Genomic DNA, 16,984 nt, shown 5'->3' with positions numbered 1-16,984 from the left:
TAACGCTTCTCAAAGCTCAGTTCAATTTTTAAAAGGAACAGTGGTTTACATCAGAAGACAAGGAGGCTATTAACAGAGGTTTGTGTTACTAAAACAGCTAATAGTTAGAACTGATTGGCATCAATACTATGCCTTTAATTGCAGCCAATTATGTTTTTCAGCGTGTTTCTGAAAATATTCCATGATACAAACACACTTCCAGGTCTTAAATTATGTGTAGTCAAAGATTATTGTGTGTGATGGAAGGCAAAAGAAAGCTTGAGGATATAATGCAACACAGTAAGGAGAGAACAGAGATTTAACCGTGACTTTGTTTTAAGAAAAAACTATTCCTGCATAACAAAGGGCAAAGTACTGCAGTGAAAAGTTTGCAATGTTGCCCTTTGGTGCCATTTTAGGTACAGAGGACATGGGTACAGATACTTCTAAGTGTAGTTACAGAGTTTTAAAACAAAAAGTATTGTTACGGCTTAAAAGAAAGATTGGCATGGGAAAAGTTGAAAAAGTCCAGAATGATAATAAGTACTTGAGTGCCAGTCTGTGCCTGCCAGCCCTAGAGCACGAGGCCGTGCTGGCCTCCATCCAAGACTCGCTCTGTTGCTGCCCTGGGAATTAGCCTGTTTGCTGCACTGTACCGCTGGACTCAGCCTATTCGTTCTGCTGCACCCGGCCTGTTCGCTGTGTTGCACTGCTGGACCTGGCTCATTGGCTCTGCTGCATTACTGGACTCAGCCCATTTGCTCCACTGCACTGCTGGACTCGGTCCATTCGCTCCACTGCACCATTGGAGCCGGCCCATTCGCTCCGCTGTACAGCTGGACCCAGTCCGTTTGCTCCGCTGCACCACTGGACCCGGCCCGTTTGCTGCGCTGCTCCCCTGTACCCGACCCGTTCGCTCAGTTGCACCGCTGCACCTTGCCCGTTTGCTCGCTGCACCCGGCCTGTTCACTCCGCTGCACCCGGCCTGTTCACTCTGCTGCACCCGGCCTGTTCACTCTGGCCTGTTCAGTCCGCTGCACCAGGCCTGTTCACTCCGCTGGACTCGACCCGTTCAGTCTGCTGCACTGCTGGACCCTGCCTGTTCACTCCACTGGACCCAGCCCGTTCACTGCACTGCACTGCATTGCTGGACCTGGCCTGTTTGCTCCGCTGCACCGCTGGAAGGGGCTGTTCGCTCCACTGTACCGCTGAACCCGGCCTGTTCGCTCCACTGGACTTGGCTTGTGCTCGCTCCACTCTTCAACTTGAAGTCAGGTCCCTGAGAATTCAAACAATTCCTACCACATCTGGTGGAGAAATTTGAATCAGTTAATAAAATAAGATCTGTAATTAAAAGTTAGTCGGATGTTGAGTATGAAACAGTTGTCAGTTAAAAGCAAAACATCTGGTTCATCAATGCCTTCCAGAGAAGGACATGCCCTCAGTAATGGCTATACAAGCCACTCAGTTTTTGGACTGCCACAAGATTGGATAACAAGAATGAAATTATACAATTCGCACAGACCAACTAAGGCACTGGAAACTACAGCAGCAAGCACAGCCCTGTTGATATTTGTGCCAGCATTGCCACAGACTAGACAGACAACCACATAACCTTGTCATATTTGCAGAATCCCACCTTACAGACAATGTCCCATTCACCACTATCACCATCCCTGAGTATGCCATAAACCACTAATAGGAGCATGTGGAATGCACTTGGAAGAGAGTTGCTCTGGGAATTCTTAACAACGACTCTGCACTCCATGTCACCATGTGCCATCAGGTCAAACATGGGCAAGGAAGCCTTCTGCTGATTAGCACGTGCCATCCTCACCAGTCAATGAAATGGTATTCCTCCATGTTGAACATTAATTGGTAGAATGATGGTAACAAGAAAACACTGGATGAGGGACTTCAAAGTCCACCACCTAAAATAGCTTGCTGCACCACTACTGACAGAGTTGGTCCAACCCTAATGGCTATAGCTTGACTAGGTATGCAGCAGCTGTTAAGAGAACCAATTTTTCGTTTGAAAGAGTCTTTTTCCCATTTCAGTTCACAATCAAAATACAGGTTAGGTGTAGGGAGGCAGTCTCCCGACACTGGGAGTCTCAGCCTCAGAATAATGAAGTTAATTTCAGGAAAGTTCAAATACTTGCCATTCAGCTTGTTTGGCCTTTGGTCAGCTTTGTTCAAGATCAGTAATAAGTGTCATCACTTTACAACTCACCACAAAATCTCAGTCACTGTGACATTGCCCTCAATTTTGACACTTCCTTAACATCCATAATTTGGTAGATGCTCTTTGAGATTTCGGCCTATTCATTGGATAAGAGGAACAGACACAATACAAACCAAAATAACTATGAATGCTGTGAATCAGGAACAAAAGCAGAAATTGCTGGAAAAGCTCAGCATGTCTGGCAGCATCTGTGAAGAGAAATCAGAGTTAACATTTTGGATCTGGTGACCTAATTCTGAGGAAGGGTCACTGGACCCGAAGCATTAATTTCCCGCTGAGCTTTTCCAGCAACTTTTTGTTTTTGAAGAGGAACAGACAGTTTAATTTGTAGCAAGTCATGCTATACGTAATCTTAGAGTTTGCCCTTGATGCTAATTAACAGGATCATAACAATTTCTTATCTCAAAATCATTCACATCTCATTATCATAAACAAGATTTGTACTTTTAAAATAAAAAAGTAAACTACTTTGTCCAAACTAGTGGATATATTTAAGCCAAACTGTCAAAGAAAATTGCTAATGTTTAGATACAAAATACATGTCTCACTTAATTGGATTCGTATTTGAGTGCAAATACGAAAAGCACTAACATTCCAAAGCATGTTGGAATGTTTTCCTTACTCACTTAATTTTAATAAATTTCCACTCTGTATATTCTTCAGTAGAAAGTTTGATTTGAGTTAAATTAATAAAGGTCAAAAAAAGGATGCTTTTTACATGTTAATGTGCAGTACCATTGTAAAATTAATTAATTGAATGTGCTTTTTTAGCTATCAGCATCTGGACTGTTGAACACAGATTCTGAACAGCATACATTATCTAACCCTTTAGGACCTGCACCACAGGTCTATGCACATGGTTTTCATACCATTCGTTGGCCCTGTTTAAGATTTTGAAATAGTTCATTCCCAATAGAGATCAACACGTTGTTAATGACTTTTATTTATCTTAGGTTGGAAATGAAATATTTTGTGCTGGTCAGATTGGATTGATTCCATGCACCATGCAACTAAGCAAAGGGGGTGTCAGATCTGAGGCTGCACTTTCGCTGAGCCATGTCCAAAAAGTTCTAGAAGCTATGAAAAGTGGAACAAATCTAAATCATGTCTTGCTGGCAAGCTGTTATGTCTCAGACAAGAAATACATCTCCATTGTTGAAAAGTTCTGGCAAGAAAACCTAAAAGAACACACACAAGAGGTAAGCAATAGTATCCTGTGTGTAATTGCATTTGCTTTATGGTCCATTAAGATTTTGAAAATAATAAAGATGAATTGCATTTCATAATAATTAATCCAAATTTACCTTAAGTTAGAAAGACTCATTCACCTATTTACCTACATTATTAATGATGTATCCATTTATGTTTCCTCAACTTTTTTTTTTCTAAATATAACTTAGTTTTACCATGTTTATGATAATGTAACCAACATGATTTCAGGCCTCTATCTCAGCGATACAAATGTCTCTGCCGTAAATGTTCAAACATAGCACATATTTGCATGTAACACAGAATGATTTTCCTTTAGGGAAAATACTTCAGAGAGAGATGAGCCAAGGACCTGCCAAGTGGCTAAAATGCTTTAGACAGTGAACAATTTTACATCCTAAAAAATGGGGTATGTTGTGAGTTGAGAACTTCGATCCAACAGAAAAGCATCTGCATGTGCCTCATAAAGTAGCAATTGCCAAAGGGGAACATGAGAAGTGTGTTTTGATACTTTTGCTTGTTGAAAGAAAACACTGTCTTGTATCAGGAAGCATGTAACTAAGGTAGATGTTGAAATATTCAATAGGTCACGGCTAGTTTCTGAGATGCTCACCTTTCCTGGTCTTCACAATCTTTTTTTGTGTGACTTTCTGACTCTTCTTTCACCTTTCTTCAACCAAGACTGTTTCATGGTTAGCAAAGATGCTAGTTGCAATAAACCGATTTGATTTCTTCCTTTTCCCCGATATAACGCACAGAGCATCTCACACTATTGGCACATAACCTAAACCCTAGGGTCTACGACTTTTCCTGTCCAGTGCTAACTGGATTTTAAAAGAACATTCAAGACTAGGAAGCTAGTTTAAATCTTGATCACTGAAGTCTAATATTGTAAATAAATGGGATGCCTCAGGGCCATTTTTAAAGGCATTCTACATGGAGGCTGCAAATCTAAATCACTTCTCATCTGTTAATTTGGAAGCTAAATTATAAGATTGACCTATGCTAACAGAGCACTGAAAACAATCAACACCACCATGCACTGAGGTTTTGGTGCAGTAGAGACTGGTCAGGGTATGAAATTTAGTCTCAGTAAGGATTTTACTTAAAGTGCATATTGTAAAAATACAGACTTTTTTTAAAATCCATTTATTTAACCACAAGTATTTGATAGTTAAAAAAAAACTTCTGCAATAGATAGTAATGCATAATTTATTGAAATGTTTCTCATTTTAGTCTAGTTTCGTTTTGTCGAAGGGAGTTAGGATGGCGATTGCTGCTGCATGAAGCCCTGCCTGTATTTCCAAAATTTACAGTTCTGACAGTTAACTTTTTTTCTATTTAGAGCATTTCCCAAGTAATTAATTAGGAGGAGGACCTAGCTCGTCAAGTCTGCTCCTTTTAGTCAGTACAATCATGGCTAACCTGATGACTGTATTCCCAACTACCCACAACAACCTTTCATCCCCTTGCTTGTCAAGAATCTAGCTATCTCTCCCTTAATCATTCACAAAGACCCAGCTTCCTCTGTCTTTTGAAAAAAAGCCTTGGTGAGTTACTGCAGTACATCTAACTTACCAAAGCTCCAGTGCCAACACCTTAACAAAACCATGATCTGTTTCTTTTTTAGATAGGGAGTTGCCCGTTTAAGACAGAATGGAGGGGCGTTTCTTTTAGAAAGAGCCATGAGTCTTTACAGTGCCTTTACTTTTATTCATTCATTGAATGAGGGCATTGCTAGATCGCCCACCATTTATTGCCCATCCCTGATTGTTCCATATGAGATAGTGGTGAGCTGCTTTCTTGAACCACAACTGTCGTTGGGCTGTCTGTAGAGACACAGCAGTTAGGGAGGGAGTTCCAGCACTTTGACCCAGTGACACTGAAGGAACCGTGATATATTTCCAAATAGGATTGAAGAGGATTTTAGGAGTGGATGTGTTCCCATCTATTTACAACCCTTGTCCTCCTGGTCGTAAAAGTCACAGATTTGAAAAGTACTGTAGAAGAAAACTCAGTGAGTTGCTGCAATGCATCTTGTAGATGGTGCACATTGCTGCCATTGTGCATTGGTAGTGGAGGGAGTGAATTTGGAAGATGGTGGATGAGTTGCCAATCTAGCAACTGCTTTGTCCAGCATTCTGTCAACTTGAGCAGTTTTGTCGGAGTTGTACACTATTCCATCATACTCCCGCATTTGTAAAGTCAGACTAGGGGCAGATGGGTTAGTGGTAAAAGTAATATCATCAAATTCCTAATTATGTAATTCTTAACAATGGAGTAAAAAAGCATGTTGTCTAAAATAATTGTCTTGGAAGTGTTAACATTCATATTACATTAGGTTCATTCATTCTTTCGCTGGCACAGTCTGTACCTGTCAAACACAAGCAACTGTTTTAATCTCATTTTCAAATGTGATTGAGCCTGTCATGGCTAGCCGGCCACGGTTTCTTCAACACCACATAAAGCATACTTTTATCCTATTCCAAGAGGGCATAATAAATAGGAACAGGAGTGGGTCACTTGGCCCCTCGAAGTTCTCCGCCATTCAATACAATCATTTCTGATCTGACATACTCCTCACTTCCACTTTCCTGCTCTTGCCCTGTAACCTTTTATTCCCACACTGATCGAGAATCTACCTATCTCAGCCTTAAATGCACAAAGATCCTGCTTCCTCTGCCTTTTGAGAAGAAGCCGAAGTGATTTACTGTATTACTGCACGACTACGCTGTATCTTAACTCACAAAGGCTCCAGTGAAAACTTTAAAAAAAGAGGGACAGGTAGTATTGAGGAGGCAGGGAGGCTGTAGAAGGATTTAGACAGGTTAGAAAAGTGGGAAAAGAAATGGTAGATGGAATACAACGTGGAAAAGTGTGAGGCCGTGCACTTTGTTGGGAAGAATAGAATGTGTGCAATATTTTCTAAATGGGAAGAAAATTCAGAAATCTGAAGTGCAAAGGAACTTGGGAGTTCTAGTCCAGGTTTCTCTTAAGGTAAACTTGCAGGTTTAGTTGGTAGTTAGGAAGGCAAATACAATGTTGGCATTTATTTCAAGAGGACTAGAACATAAAAGCAAGCATGTACTTCTGAGGCTTTATAAAGCTCTGGTCAGACCATATTTTGAGTATTGTGAGCAATTTTGGGCCCCATACCTCAGGAAGGATGTACTGGCCCTGGAGCAGATCTAGAGGAGGTTAGGAATGAAAGGCTTAACATATGAGGAATGCTTGAGGACTCTGAGTCCATGCTAAATGAGGTTTAGAAAGATGAGGGGATACTGAAAGTCCTGGGCCTTGATATTTATATGCCTTGGTTTGCTGGGCATAACTTCCGTTACTTCTGTTTTTCAGTGGTTTGTATATCAGGTCCAGTTCAGTGTGTTTGTTGATGGAGTTCAGTTGGAATGCCAGGCCTCCAGGAATTTCCTGGCATGTCTCTGTTTCGCTCAAGCTATTATGAATGTATTGTCCATTAAAAAGAAGAGAACGGTAACCGACTACCCTTCCTGGACATAATGGTAGAATGTAAGAACAATGGGAATCTCCAGGCTCATGTACACAGAAAGACCATACATACAGACCAGATACTTAATCACAACAGTAACCACTCCAACACACATAAACGAGGCTGCGTCAGGACATTATTCAAATGGGCCGCAACACACTGCAGCAATCCGGAATTGCAAAAAGCAGAACAGGAGCACTTCCACAGAGTTTTTAAAAGGAATGGATACAAGAAAGCACAATCTGCTGTTACCTCCATGACAAACTACAAGAAGAAGACACAATACGGCCAGACACACTAGTCACCCTACCATACATCAGAGACATATCAGAGATGACCCCAAGACTACTCAGACCCCTAGGTATCAGGTGAGCCCACAAACCAAAAACCACCCTGCGATAGCTACTGACAAATGTAAAGGATCCCATACCCATAACCAATAAAACTAGCATAATATACCAAATACCATGCAAGATTGTGAAAAACATTACATAGGCCAAACTGGAAGAAAACTGACAGTAAGGATACATGAACACCAACGAGCCATTAAGAGACAGAACCAGTTTTCAATACATACGGACAAAGAAGGACGCAAATTTGACTGCGACAACACATCCATAATAGCACAAACCAACCCGAGACATGCCAGCGAATTCCTGGGGGCCTGGCATTCCCACCAGAAACACATTGAACTGGACCTAATATACAAACCATTGAAAAATAGAACCAGACGTGATGCCAACCAGCCCAGCAAACCAAGGCATGTAAGTAACAAGCGGGACAGAACGCCAGTGCTTCACTGGAGGCACACTGACGGTGATGTTACCTAGCAGGGTGATGAGACATTTGCAATCAAACATACCGGCTTGGTAAGCAAGTTTACAACCTCATCCACAATCTCAGCTATAATTCTTCGCGAAAAAAAAACTTCAGAGAAAGCAGTGTCAACATTTCAGGTCCAGTGACCCTATTCTGAAAAAAAGGTAACAAGACCCAAAAGTTTTAACTATTTTCTGTCCGCAGAAGGCCGCCAGACCTGCTGAGTTTCTCCAGCAATTTCTGCTTTTGATTTCGTTAGCCTTTCTGATTACCTGCTGCACCTGTGTACTAGGTTTTCTGTGTTTTGTGCCCACCTGTCCCCAATTTGCATTGTATTGCAGCTTTCTGAAGTGTTTCTCTATTTACATAATATCCTCCAAAATGAACAAATTTATTTTCCCACATTATACCCTATTTTCCAACTTTTTGCCCACTTACTTAATGTTTAATATGTCTCTGTATACTATTTGTCACCCTGTCACAACCGGCCTTTCCACCTATTTTTGTGTTATCTGCAAACTTAGCAATAGCATATTTGCTTCCTTCCTCCAAGACATTAATATGTATTGTAAACAGTTGTGGTCCCAGTACTGATTGCTGTGCAACCCCGCTGTTCGCAAGTCCCCAACCTGAAAAAGAACCCCCTCTCCCCACTCGCTATTTCCAGCCCATGAGTCAATTTTCTGCCTGTGCCAGTCTACTACCTACAACACTGTAGGCTCTTATTTTATGACTTAACCTTTTGAGAGGTACCTCGTCAAACGCCTTCTGGAAATCCAATTGCATCACGTCTGCTGCTTCCCCTCTTTCCATGCTTGTTGAGATGTCATAAAAAAATTCTGGTATATTAGGCAGGCATGATTTCCCTTGCATGAAGCCCTGCTGACTCTGTCTTGTTAGACTATGATATTCCAAATGTTCAGCAATGACTTCCTTAATAATTGATTCTATTACTTTTTCAACAATAGATATTAAGCTAATTGGCCTTCAGTTACCTGCCTTTTGTCTCCCTCCTTTTTCAAATAGTGGTGACAGTTGGTAGTGTTCCAATCCTCTGATACTTCTCCAGAATCCAAGGACTTTTGGAAAATAATGACCATTGCATGCACTATCTATTTTCTTTCATAATCCTAGGATGCAAGCCATCAGAGCGAGGAAACGTACCTGCTTTTAGCCCCATTAGTTTGTCTTATACAATTAGCTAACATTCACAAAGATTCTTCTTATTTGGGTTCCACCACAAGTCTAGAAACCACAGTGTTATCTTCTACTGGTTGCCCCCAACTAGTGGGTTAACAGTTGTTTATTAATGGACACGTGGTTTGACAACTGTTTGTTTCTGGACCAGTTGTTCCCTGGAGCTAGGCAAAGTGCTTTTGTTCTCCTAAGAAATCTGAAGCAGTGACATTATGCAGTTAATCCACCTGCCCAATGTAGTCTCACCTCCATATGCTACAATTCGGTTTCGTCAGCAGTGGTGACTGATCTGATTGGACAGTAACACTTGCACCTGTGTCAATTACAAAATCAACATAAAGTCCATTCACGTAGACAAGTACTGTCTCTTCAAGCCCATCTGCATCAGCTAGATGCCTCGAGTATTTTCTCCAAGAAGGTATCTTATCTAATGTTTGTATTTATTTTTATTGGTGGTACATATTCTATTGTGTCAACTTCTTTTTGTATGTATTTCCACTATTCTGAAACCAAGTCTTCCTTCTGCACATGTTCTGAAGTGACCTATAATTGTGCAAATGTAGCATTTTTTAGTAATGGCTATAAATTGTCCGTACCTGTAAGCACTTGTCATCCCATAACCCTGACACTGGTTTTTGTCAGATTTTTGTCTTGTTCTCTATGTAGGCTTGTCATCTCGTGAGAGTGTCCACACCTCATAAAGTTCTCTTTAGGTTGTTTGGTCTTCTCTCAATTTCAGCCTTCTGGATTTTACTTATAGCACAATTTTAATAGCCTTTTCGTTCGAAGAATTTTCCCTGAACTGTAACAAATTTGAAAATGTTTCATCAAGAGTTCCAACATCAATTCCGTCCTATGAATGCTGATTTCAAAGTTCCATATTCAAAGTTCCATATTCAAAGTTTTTCACTTGTTTTATTCATGCAGAAAATGCCCTAATCCCCAGTAAACTGAACTCTTCTGTTAAATCTTGCTTATTCAATAATTTTATTTGTTTCTCTACAGAAGTATTATCAAAGCTTTTAGAACATCTTCAAAAGCTACTCTCTTTGAAGTTCTGCCTTTGAATAACTTTGTCTGCAATTGCACCCACTGAATTGAATTTTATATTCACTTGCTCATCTTCAATCTTAGTGATTAATTTTTAGGCTATACTGTATCTTAAGAACTGTTACCTCCATGAAGTCCAATACTGTGTTCTGTATGGTCCTTTTTTAATTTTGAATCTGTGAGGTAGGAGTTTTTTTTTACATTTATCTTTAATATGATCATTAATCTTATGAGTATAAAGCTGTTTCAAATCTATTACTTTAAGATTGCTTCAGTGTGCTGTGTTTTTGTATTCACCCATGAAGTTTAAACTTGAATGACTGTTGAGTTTGTGTGCCTCTTAAAAGAAATGTTGCAATATTTCCTTTATTGTCTGTCTTCCTAACTCTCTATTTCTGTAATATTGTATTGATTTATTTTAATAAACCTTTAAGTTGTACTACTAACTGTTCTGTAATAAGTTGCTGCTGTCAAGTTTCTTTTTGCAATGCTGTTTCTTTGTAATATGCTATATCTGTACAGCTTACTGGCTTTCCAAACTTTTCAGAATTTCCCAGTTTTCCATTAATTAAAATAATGTTTACCCACTTACAGGGTTTTACCCATTTATGGCAGCTAAGCTAGATTTTTCCCATTTCCTCTTGGGTAAAATGAATGGTTACCTATCTTTCATGGTTCAAATCGTAGCGTAGTTTCTTTGTTGGATTAAATAACTTTTAAAAGTCTTCCTGCCAAAAGTGTAAAGTGCAGTCCTGGTTTAATTATTTTTCTTCCTGACTTTTCATTTTCTGTTAGCTTCTTTCACCAGATTTCTTTAATTTTGCTTATTTTCAGCTTAAGTAAGTTGTGAAACTTCACTGATTCAGTAGTTCTGGTCTAAATTTGTTTTATGGCTTTTTAAGTCTTCCTTGTAATTGTATCCCATGGAGCCAGCCTCAATGGTGGTGATTCTCATTGTGGAAGGTAGGAACTCTCTTTTGCACTCCCTTACCTTCGCATTCTGCTCTTTATATCATTTTCGTAAAGTTATTACTTTTCTCTTTAGGGATCTTTTAACTTAGAGCCTTCTAGAGCCGACAGTTGCTCCCTACAGAGGCACCTTCACAAAGGCTTTTCTCTCTTTTCCACATTCTTGCCCAGCTTGTGAATAAAGTTTTGCCTTTAACATACTGAACTTGTCCTTTTGCTGCTCCAATGACTGTTTCTATCTCTCTGTTGGTAACACATTTCACCTGCCGATGGCCTGTCTCCTTCAAGAAATAATGCTCTTGAATTGGTCAGCTCACTTGTATTTTTTTACTTGTCTGCTGGGTCTTTTGGATTTCTTCATAGTGTGGGTCATATCTGCACCTCTGCAGACACATGGTATTTTCCCCAATATGATAACTGCAGGTACCTTATGGTATTTGCTGTCCAAAGTAATTTGCTGCCACGTGTATTCTTTTGTCTTTGCTCTTTTGAAGCCTGTCTGTTGATTCGTAGGAAATGATACACTGTTCATCAGTAAAAAGGCTTATTGCTTGATCGTGGTAAGTACAACTACACTTTGTCATACATAATTAGTAGGATCTTAGGGAGCTGGTACAGATACATCCATTCCCTCCAAAAGTAAGAATAAAACTCTTCAACTTCATGCATGGACTGTCTGCAGCAAGTAGAATAAGTGCAACCAATGCAACATGAACATTAACTCCTTCAGAACCATTTATCTTATACTACTGATGCAGCAAACAAAAATCAGAATTCAGAATCAGTGTGATTTCTGCATCACATAGTTCAAAACAGCACCCCTCAAATAATGTCAAATTCTTTCTTCTACCTTTAGCAACAATTAAGTTTTACTGTCTCACCAGTGATTGAAATAAATAAGTATGTTTATTTCCCTAGTATGTTCAGAACATCAAAGGAGTAAGCCATTCAGTTAATCAAGTCTGTCCTGCCAGTCATATGATCATAGCTGGTCAAATACTTGAATGCCTTTTTTCTACTCCATGTAATGAAAAATCAGTTAGTCTCCAATCATATTCAAAGACAGAACTTCCACAGCCCTTTGAGGTAAAGAATTCCAAAGGTTCACAACTTCATGTGTAATCAGTTTCTCCTCATCTCAGACCTGTGTGATAGCCTTCTTATTTGTGATACTAGGCTCCAAAGCTACCTGCATCTACCCTGTCTACTACTCTGAGTATTTTGTGAATTTCAATGAGATCACCTGTCACTTTTCAAAATTCTGGAGAATACAGGCCTGGTTTATGCAATCTGTCCCGTAGGACATTCTTGCCATCCCAGGAACCAGTTTAGTGAATCTTTTGTTGTACCCTTTTTATTGAAATTGTATGTTTCCTGAGATAAGGAGATAAGACTACATACAGTACTTGAGATGTGATTCAAACAGACTTCTACAGATTTGAAGCAAGACTTCTACTACTGTCCTCAAATCTTCTTGCAATAAAAAAACTAATATTCCTAAATTCCTAAAGCCTTCCTAAAAGCTTGCTGCGCCTGCAAGTTTGCCCTTAAGTGACTAATGAACAAGAACACCTCGGTCCCTTAATTTCTGTAAACCTATTTAATTAGAAAACACCTTGGTGAAATGTCTTTCATTATCCCCTTTGGCCTCAGTCCATTTCCACTTCAAATGTTGTTAGCAGTTGAACGTGCTAGTCTAGTTTGGAAGGGAAGACCCTCAAATTATTAAATAAAAACCAAAAGAACTGCAGATGAAACCTTAACCCTATTTGTATTCCTAATCTTTCCATGATAATATAGAAGATTATAACAGCTTTATATACCAAAATGAGTAACGGATTCAAAACGGCGTGTTCTAGATAAAATTCTACGTATGCATTTATGCCACACACTAAAGCCGAGAGTGAATTGAACCCTGTTTTGCTGCAGATTTATAGTCAGTTGATATATGTTCAAAACCAGGTATTTTCCTTCTGATGTTGAAATCAGCACAAAAGCTTAAAATCAGTTGAGTGATAATTGACCTTTCAGCTAATTAGGATGGACTTGCACTTTAAAGACTCAATCATTATTTCCCAATTAACATTACTTTTCAAAATCAATGAATCTGAAACAAAAGTAATCAATCCTAATCCTTGTGAAACATACAGCTCGGTGACTGACACTACCGTCATCTCTCACTAAAACTTGCCTGGAAACTAAAATGGGAGACCAAGTACATTGGCAAAGCACCATATATATAATGTAATCTCTTCATAGTCTCATATATATTCCAAAAAGAAAATACGTTTTGTTTTTCAATCATGAAAATAACTTGCTTTATCCCAACTCTCAGCATTTTAAATAAAGTTTTAAATAAATTTTGAATAAATAATTCTAGTTACAATGTAAAATTAATAGTTTATCCACCTATATTATTGTAGCATTTCATTGTCCTTGAATTTCTTTGGACAAACAATTTTTCTAAAAAAGTAAATATTGTTATGAACCATGCCTGTTTCTGATGTTGTGCAGCCCTCTTGAGTTGCCTTAAAAATGCCCATTCTATTTGTAATTTAGCTTGTTAGCTTTTGATCATTTGGTTAAACAAAACAAAAAAGCCTCCAATAGAAATGGTTGTGTGTTTATGCAAAGCTTAAGTCACCTCTGAGACTGATTGAATCTGCAAAAAATGTTTAAATTGTTTAATAATGATTCACTTTTAAGAGGTTATTGATCGTGACAGCATTTTGAGGGCTGAAGATAGATATTTATTTCCAGAGTCTAGGTGCCAATACTACACCCAGGCAACAAGATTTCTATACTATTATGTCAGAACATGATGAAACGGACATTGTAAATTACGACCAGTATGCTACACGATTGAGTGAAAAAATTTTGCCATGTTGTTTTAAACAGCATTAGGAGCATCTTTAAAATTATGAAGAGACAGCATTGTTATTCAAAAATTAAACATATGCATGATTTACTTATGCCTGTTGCCTCTGATACAAGAAAGAAACTTGTGCTGTGTCAGAGATAGTAAGAACTGTAGATGCTGGAATCAAAGATAACACAGTGTGGAGCTGGAGGAACACGGCAGACCAGGTAGCATCACAGGAGCAGAAAAGTTGACGTTTCGGGTCAGGGCCCACCTAAAACATGAGCTTTCCTGCTCCTCTGATGCTGCCTAGCCTGCTGTGTTCCTTCAGCTCCACATTGTGTTAAACTTGTGCTGTCTTTTCATTTATATAGTTACAGATGCAGCCACTGTTACATGGACTGTTGAGTGGCTATTTGTTTGACTAGGGAACTCAAAATGAGAGGTGAACACGTATTCAAGTTATTCTGTGATGCTTGAAGTTAGTTTGTACCTCTGAACAGAAATGTGCAATTGACTGGGATAGATGTAGAAATGGCCAGAAGGAGCCTGGCCTCCACAAAGAATGGCTATGGCACAATAGGTGATTATGAGGGTGACAAGGCTTTCCAATGGCATGATAAATGCCCTGGCGGACGAGATGGATGTAGAGCGAGATGAGTTCTGTAAGAGGATGAAGGCCCCTCCCGACTGACCCTGTGAAGGCAGTAGGGGTAGAAAGCCATCTGATACTTGCTAATAGTTTAGCCCTAAGGACCTAGACACAATGCAGATGATTCACTATGAAAATCTGACATGTATGTGTTACTCAGATTGCATTCTATGTATTTGTATGATAATGACGGGAAACCTGGTCAGTTAGCATAGTTGCTTTGATGACTAGAGTGTAATGCAAAATGACATCAGTGGCATGGGTTCAGTCCAAGTTGTGGCTGTTGGAGCTCATGGAAACCTGGCTCCTCAACTGTGGATTACTGATTATAGAGTGGCTTCTCCTTTCTCTCTTTTTCTCTGATGAATGAAGAGGAATGTCGATGCTCTTTTTTTGGATTATGGCTAAATTATTTACAAATTAGCACTTTGTAACCTGAACTAGATGTTTATACCTTTTGCAGACATATATTTCAATCTCTGTGGACAGACTGAACAGTAGTCAGTGAGACCAAAGCTGTTATTATTTAATAAAGCCTCTGATTGTACATTTTTAATGAACTTCAAAATAGCGGTTATAATCAAGGTGGACTGGCTTAATTCTATGAGTGCCGTTGGTCATTGCATAATTACCAAGTTAAAACTTATTCCTTGTTTCCATACATCTTTGTGACACGAAGGAAGGTCGCTGCTTACTGCCCTCATTTAGAGTCAGCATCTTCTGGGCTTGACTGCCTTACACTTTACTGTTTCAAAATCCTGATCTACTGCTCATGTCTCTGTATCTGTATTTCATCTGCTTTTCACAGCTAGGAAAGGATTAAAAGCTTTGCAATTCACTGCTTTTGAATCTTGCCCCTTGACTACTAAGACAGGTTAACAAATTGCATATTGCTTACAGTCTATTGGGAAAGCAGCCTGGAAGCTGGCTTACTAGCATCTTAACTGCCTACCATTTTGGAGGTATTACTTTAAACCTGTGTGAATATCTTGATCTACAATAAATCCTTGCTTTGAGGTACCATGCTTTAAATCATTGTTTTTAACATTGAGTGGTTTTTATGGCTGGAATGCTCAAGTTCGTTCTTCGGTTTTAATTTGACGTTATTTTTGGTTGCTGTCATTTGTCAATGCTGTGCATATTTCAGTTCATTATTTTTGCATTGTCACTAAATAATGTCATTTTACATCATTTCACGCTACCGTTTCACACTGGTTTGGCATCAGGTCCCATGCACTGACCAATATCACTGTGAATCGAGTCCATGGGAAGAGGTATTTGATTGTACCTGAATGACACATGCGTTTTATCTAAAACTCTGAAGCAAATTTTTCCAGATAAATGTCCAAGTAAACAATATACTGTTGAAATAAGTAGTAGAAATGTGGACTGCTCAGTTCTATGAAACAAAGAACCATTCCTTGATATAGGAAGGTATTTTAATCATGGAGCCCCAGTTGCACCTGCTGTGGAGTCTGAGGCTCTGCATCTGAGACAGAGAGGCCATTTTAAAGTCTTTGAGAGAGATACATCATTTGCTATTGTGCAATATATAGATAAAAATGCTTACTTGTCACAGGGTGAAAATTCAGTGTGCAGTCCTAAACCTGTAAAGTCCTAATTGTAACTTTCTGATTAAATTTGGAGTCTATTGTGTACAGTACATTAGCAGCTAAACCAGCGAAGCCATGTTGAAGCTAGTGAGAGAGCATCAAGGTGCTAATTAGTTAAAGTCACCTCAACTGAAACGCTTTGAGGTTGTCCTCAAACCATTTCTGAAGAGGTTAGATATCTTCACGCACACATGGTGACTGACTAGAATAGGAGATGTTTCATTCAAGAAGGCAACAAACACAAAAACCTCAGCAGTTTTGTGCACAGATGAAGTCAAGGTGATGGAGAGAGTGGAGGATTTGCTGTACAACTCATCTGAGTGACTGTCCAAAGAACACCTATCTCACCTATGGCAGACTCTGCAGATCTTATCAGCATCTCAGAACCTATTGAACCAGTATGGAAACAAGTCATTCTTGAACTCCAGGAGGAAATACAGACTTATTGAATTTAAATTTATGCATTGCTTTTCTATTTATTGAATTATTTTGATATTCTTCAAATTTCTGAAACTTTATCTTTGCTACATTACTGGAAGTATGCTGGAGTGTTGTAGAGATCTTCTCATGAATTCTTGGATTTACTAGAGAACATTGCTGCATCCTTTACAATGGGATGGGAATAAGGACAGCAGAGTAGGTGGCCTGTCCATACAAAGATTGCACCAGGCATGAGGGCAGCAGGGGCAATGCCACAGGATCTGCAGAAAGATGAGTTGGTGCAGAGGCTGCAGAGAAAGCAAATTTCATGCCATGCTCTCTGCTGAGTTGGAACTGAACTTCCTCTCACTCCTTGACAGGAGGCTGTCTGGCCTTTCAATCAATGCATCCAAGTGCTCAGTGTGCGTTCCTTTCATGCGCTATGCTTTGAGGTGCCATCCAA

The 16,984-nt window shown here is 39.3% G+C and overlaps 1 protein-coding gene across 3 annotated transcripts in view; it reads left to right on the top strand.

The window, feature by feature from the left end:
* The window catches only part of dph6 (diphthamine biosynthesis 6), a 295,616-nt gene that overhangs the window by 208,856 nt on the left and 69,776 nt on the right, over positions 1 to 16,984 (top strand). The window contains exons 13-14 of one of the 3 annotated variants that reach the window (XM_048538301.1): positions 3,178 to 3,423; positions 9,963 to 10,125. The exons of 1 other annotated variant lie outside the window; for it this stretch is intronic. In XM_048538301.1, the coding sequence (XP_048394258.1) occupies positions 3,178 to 3,423; positions 9,963 to 9,983 (267 nt within the window). In that variant the 3' untranslated portion in view covers positions 9,984 to 10,125. Of the gene's footprint in view, positions 1 to 3,177; positions 3,424 to 9,962; positions 10,126 to 16,984 lie in introns of those variants that run through there. One more of the 3 variants, XM_048538299.2, reaches the window with a different exon arrangement.

This window comes from Stegostoma tigrinum, chromosome 10, assembly GCF_030684315.1.
Source record: "Stegostoma tigrinum isolate sSteTig4 chromosome 10, sSteTig4.hap1, whole genome shotgun sequence".
NCBI lineage: Eukaryota > Metazoa > Chordata > Chondrichthyes > Orectolobiformes > Stegostomatidae > Stegostoma > Stegostoma tigrinum.
The sequence above is the reverse complement of the archived record's forward strand: the minus strand, read 5'-3'. Positions and strand labels throughout refer to the sequence as shown.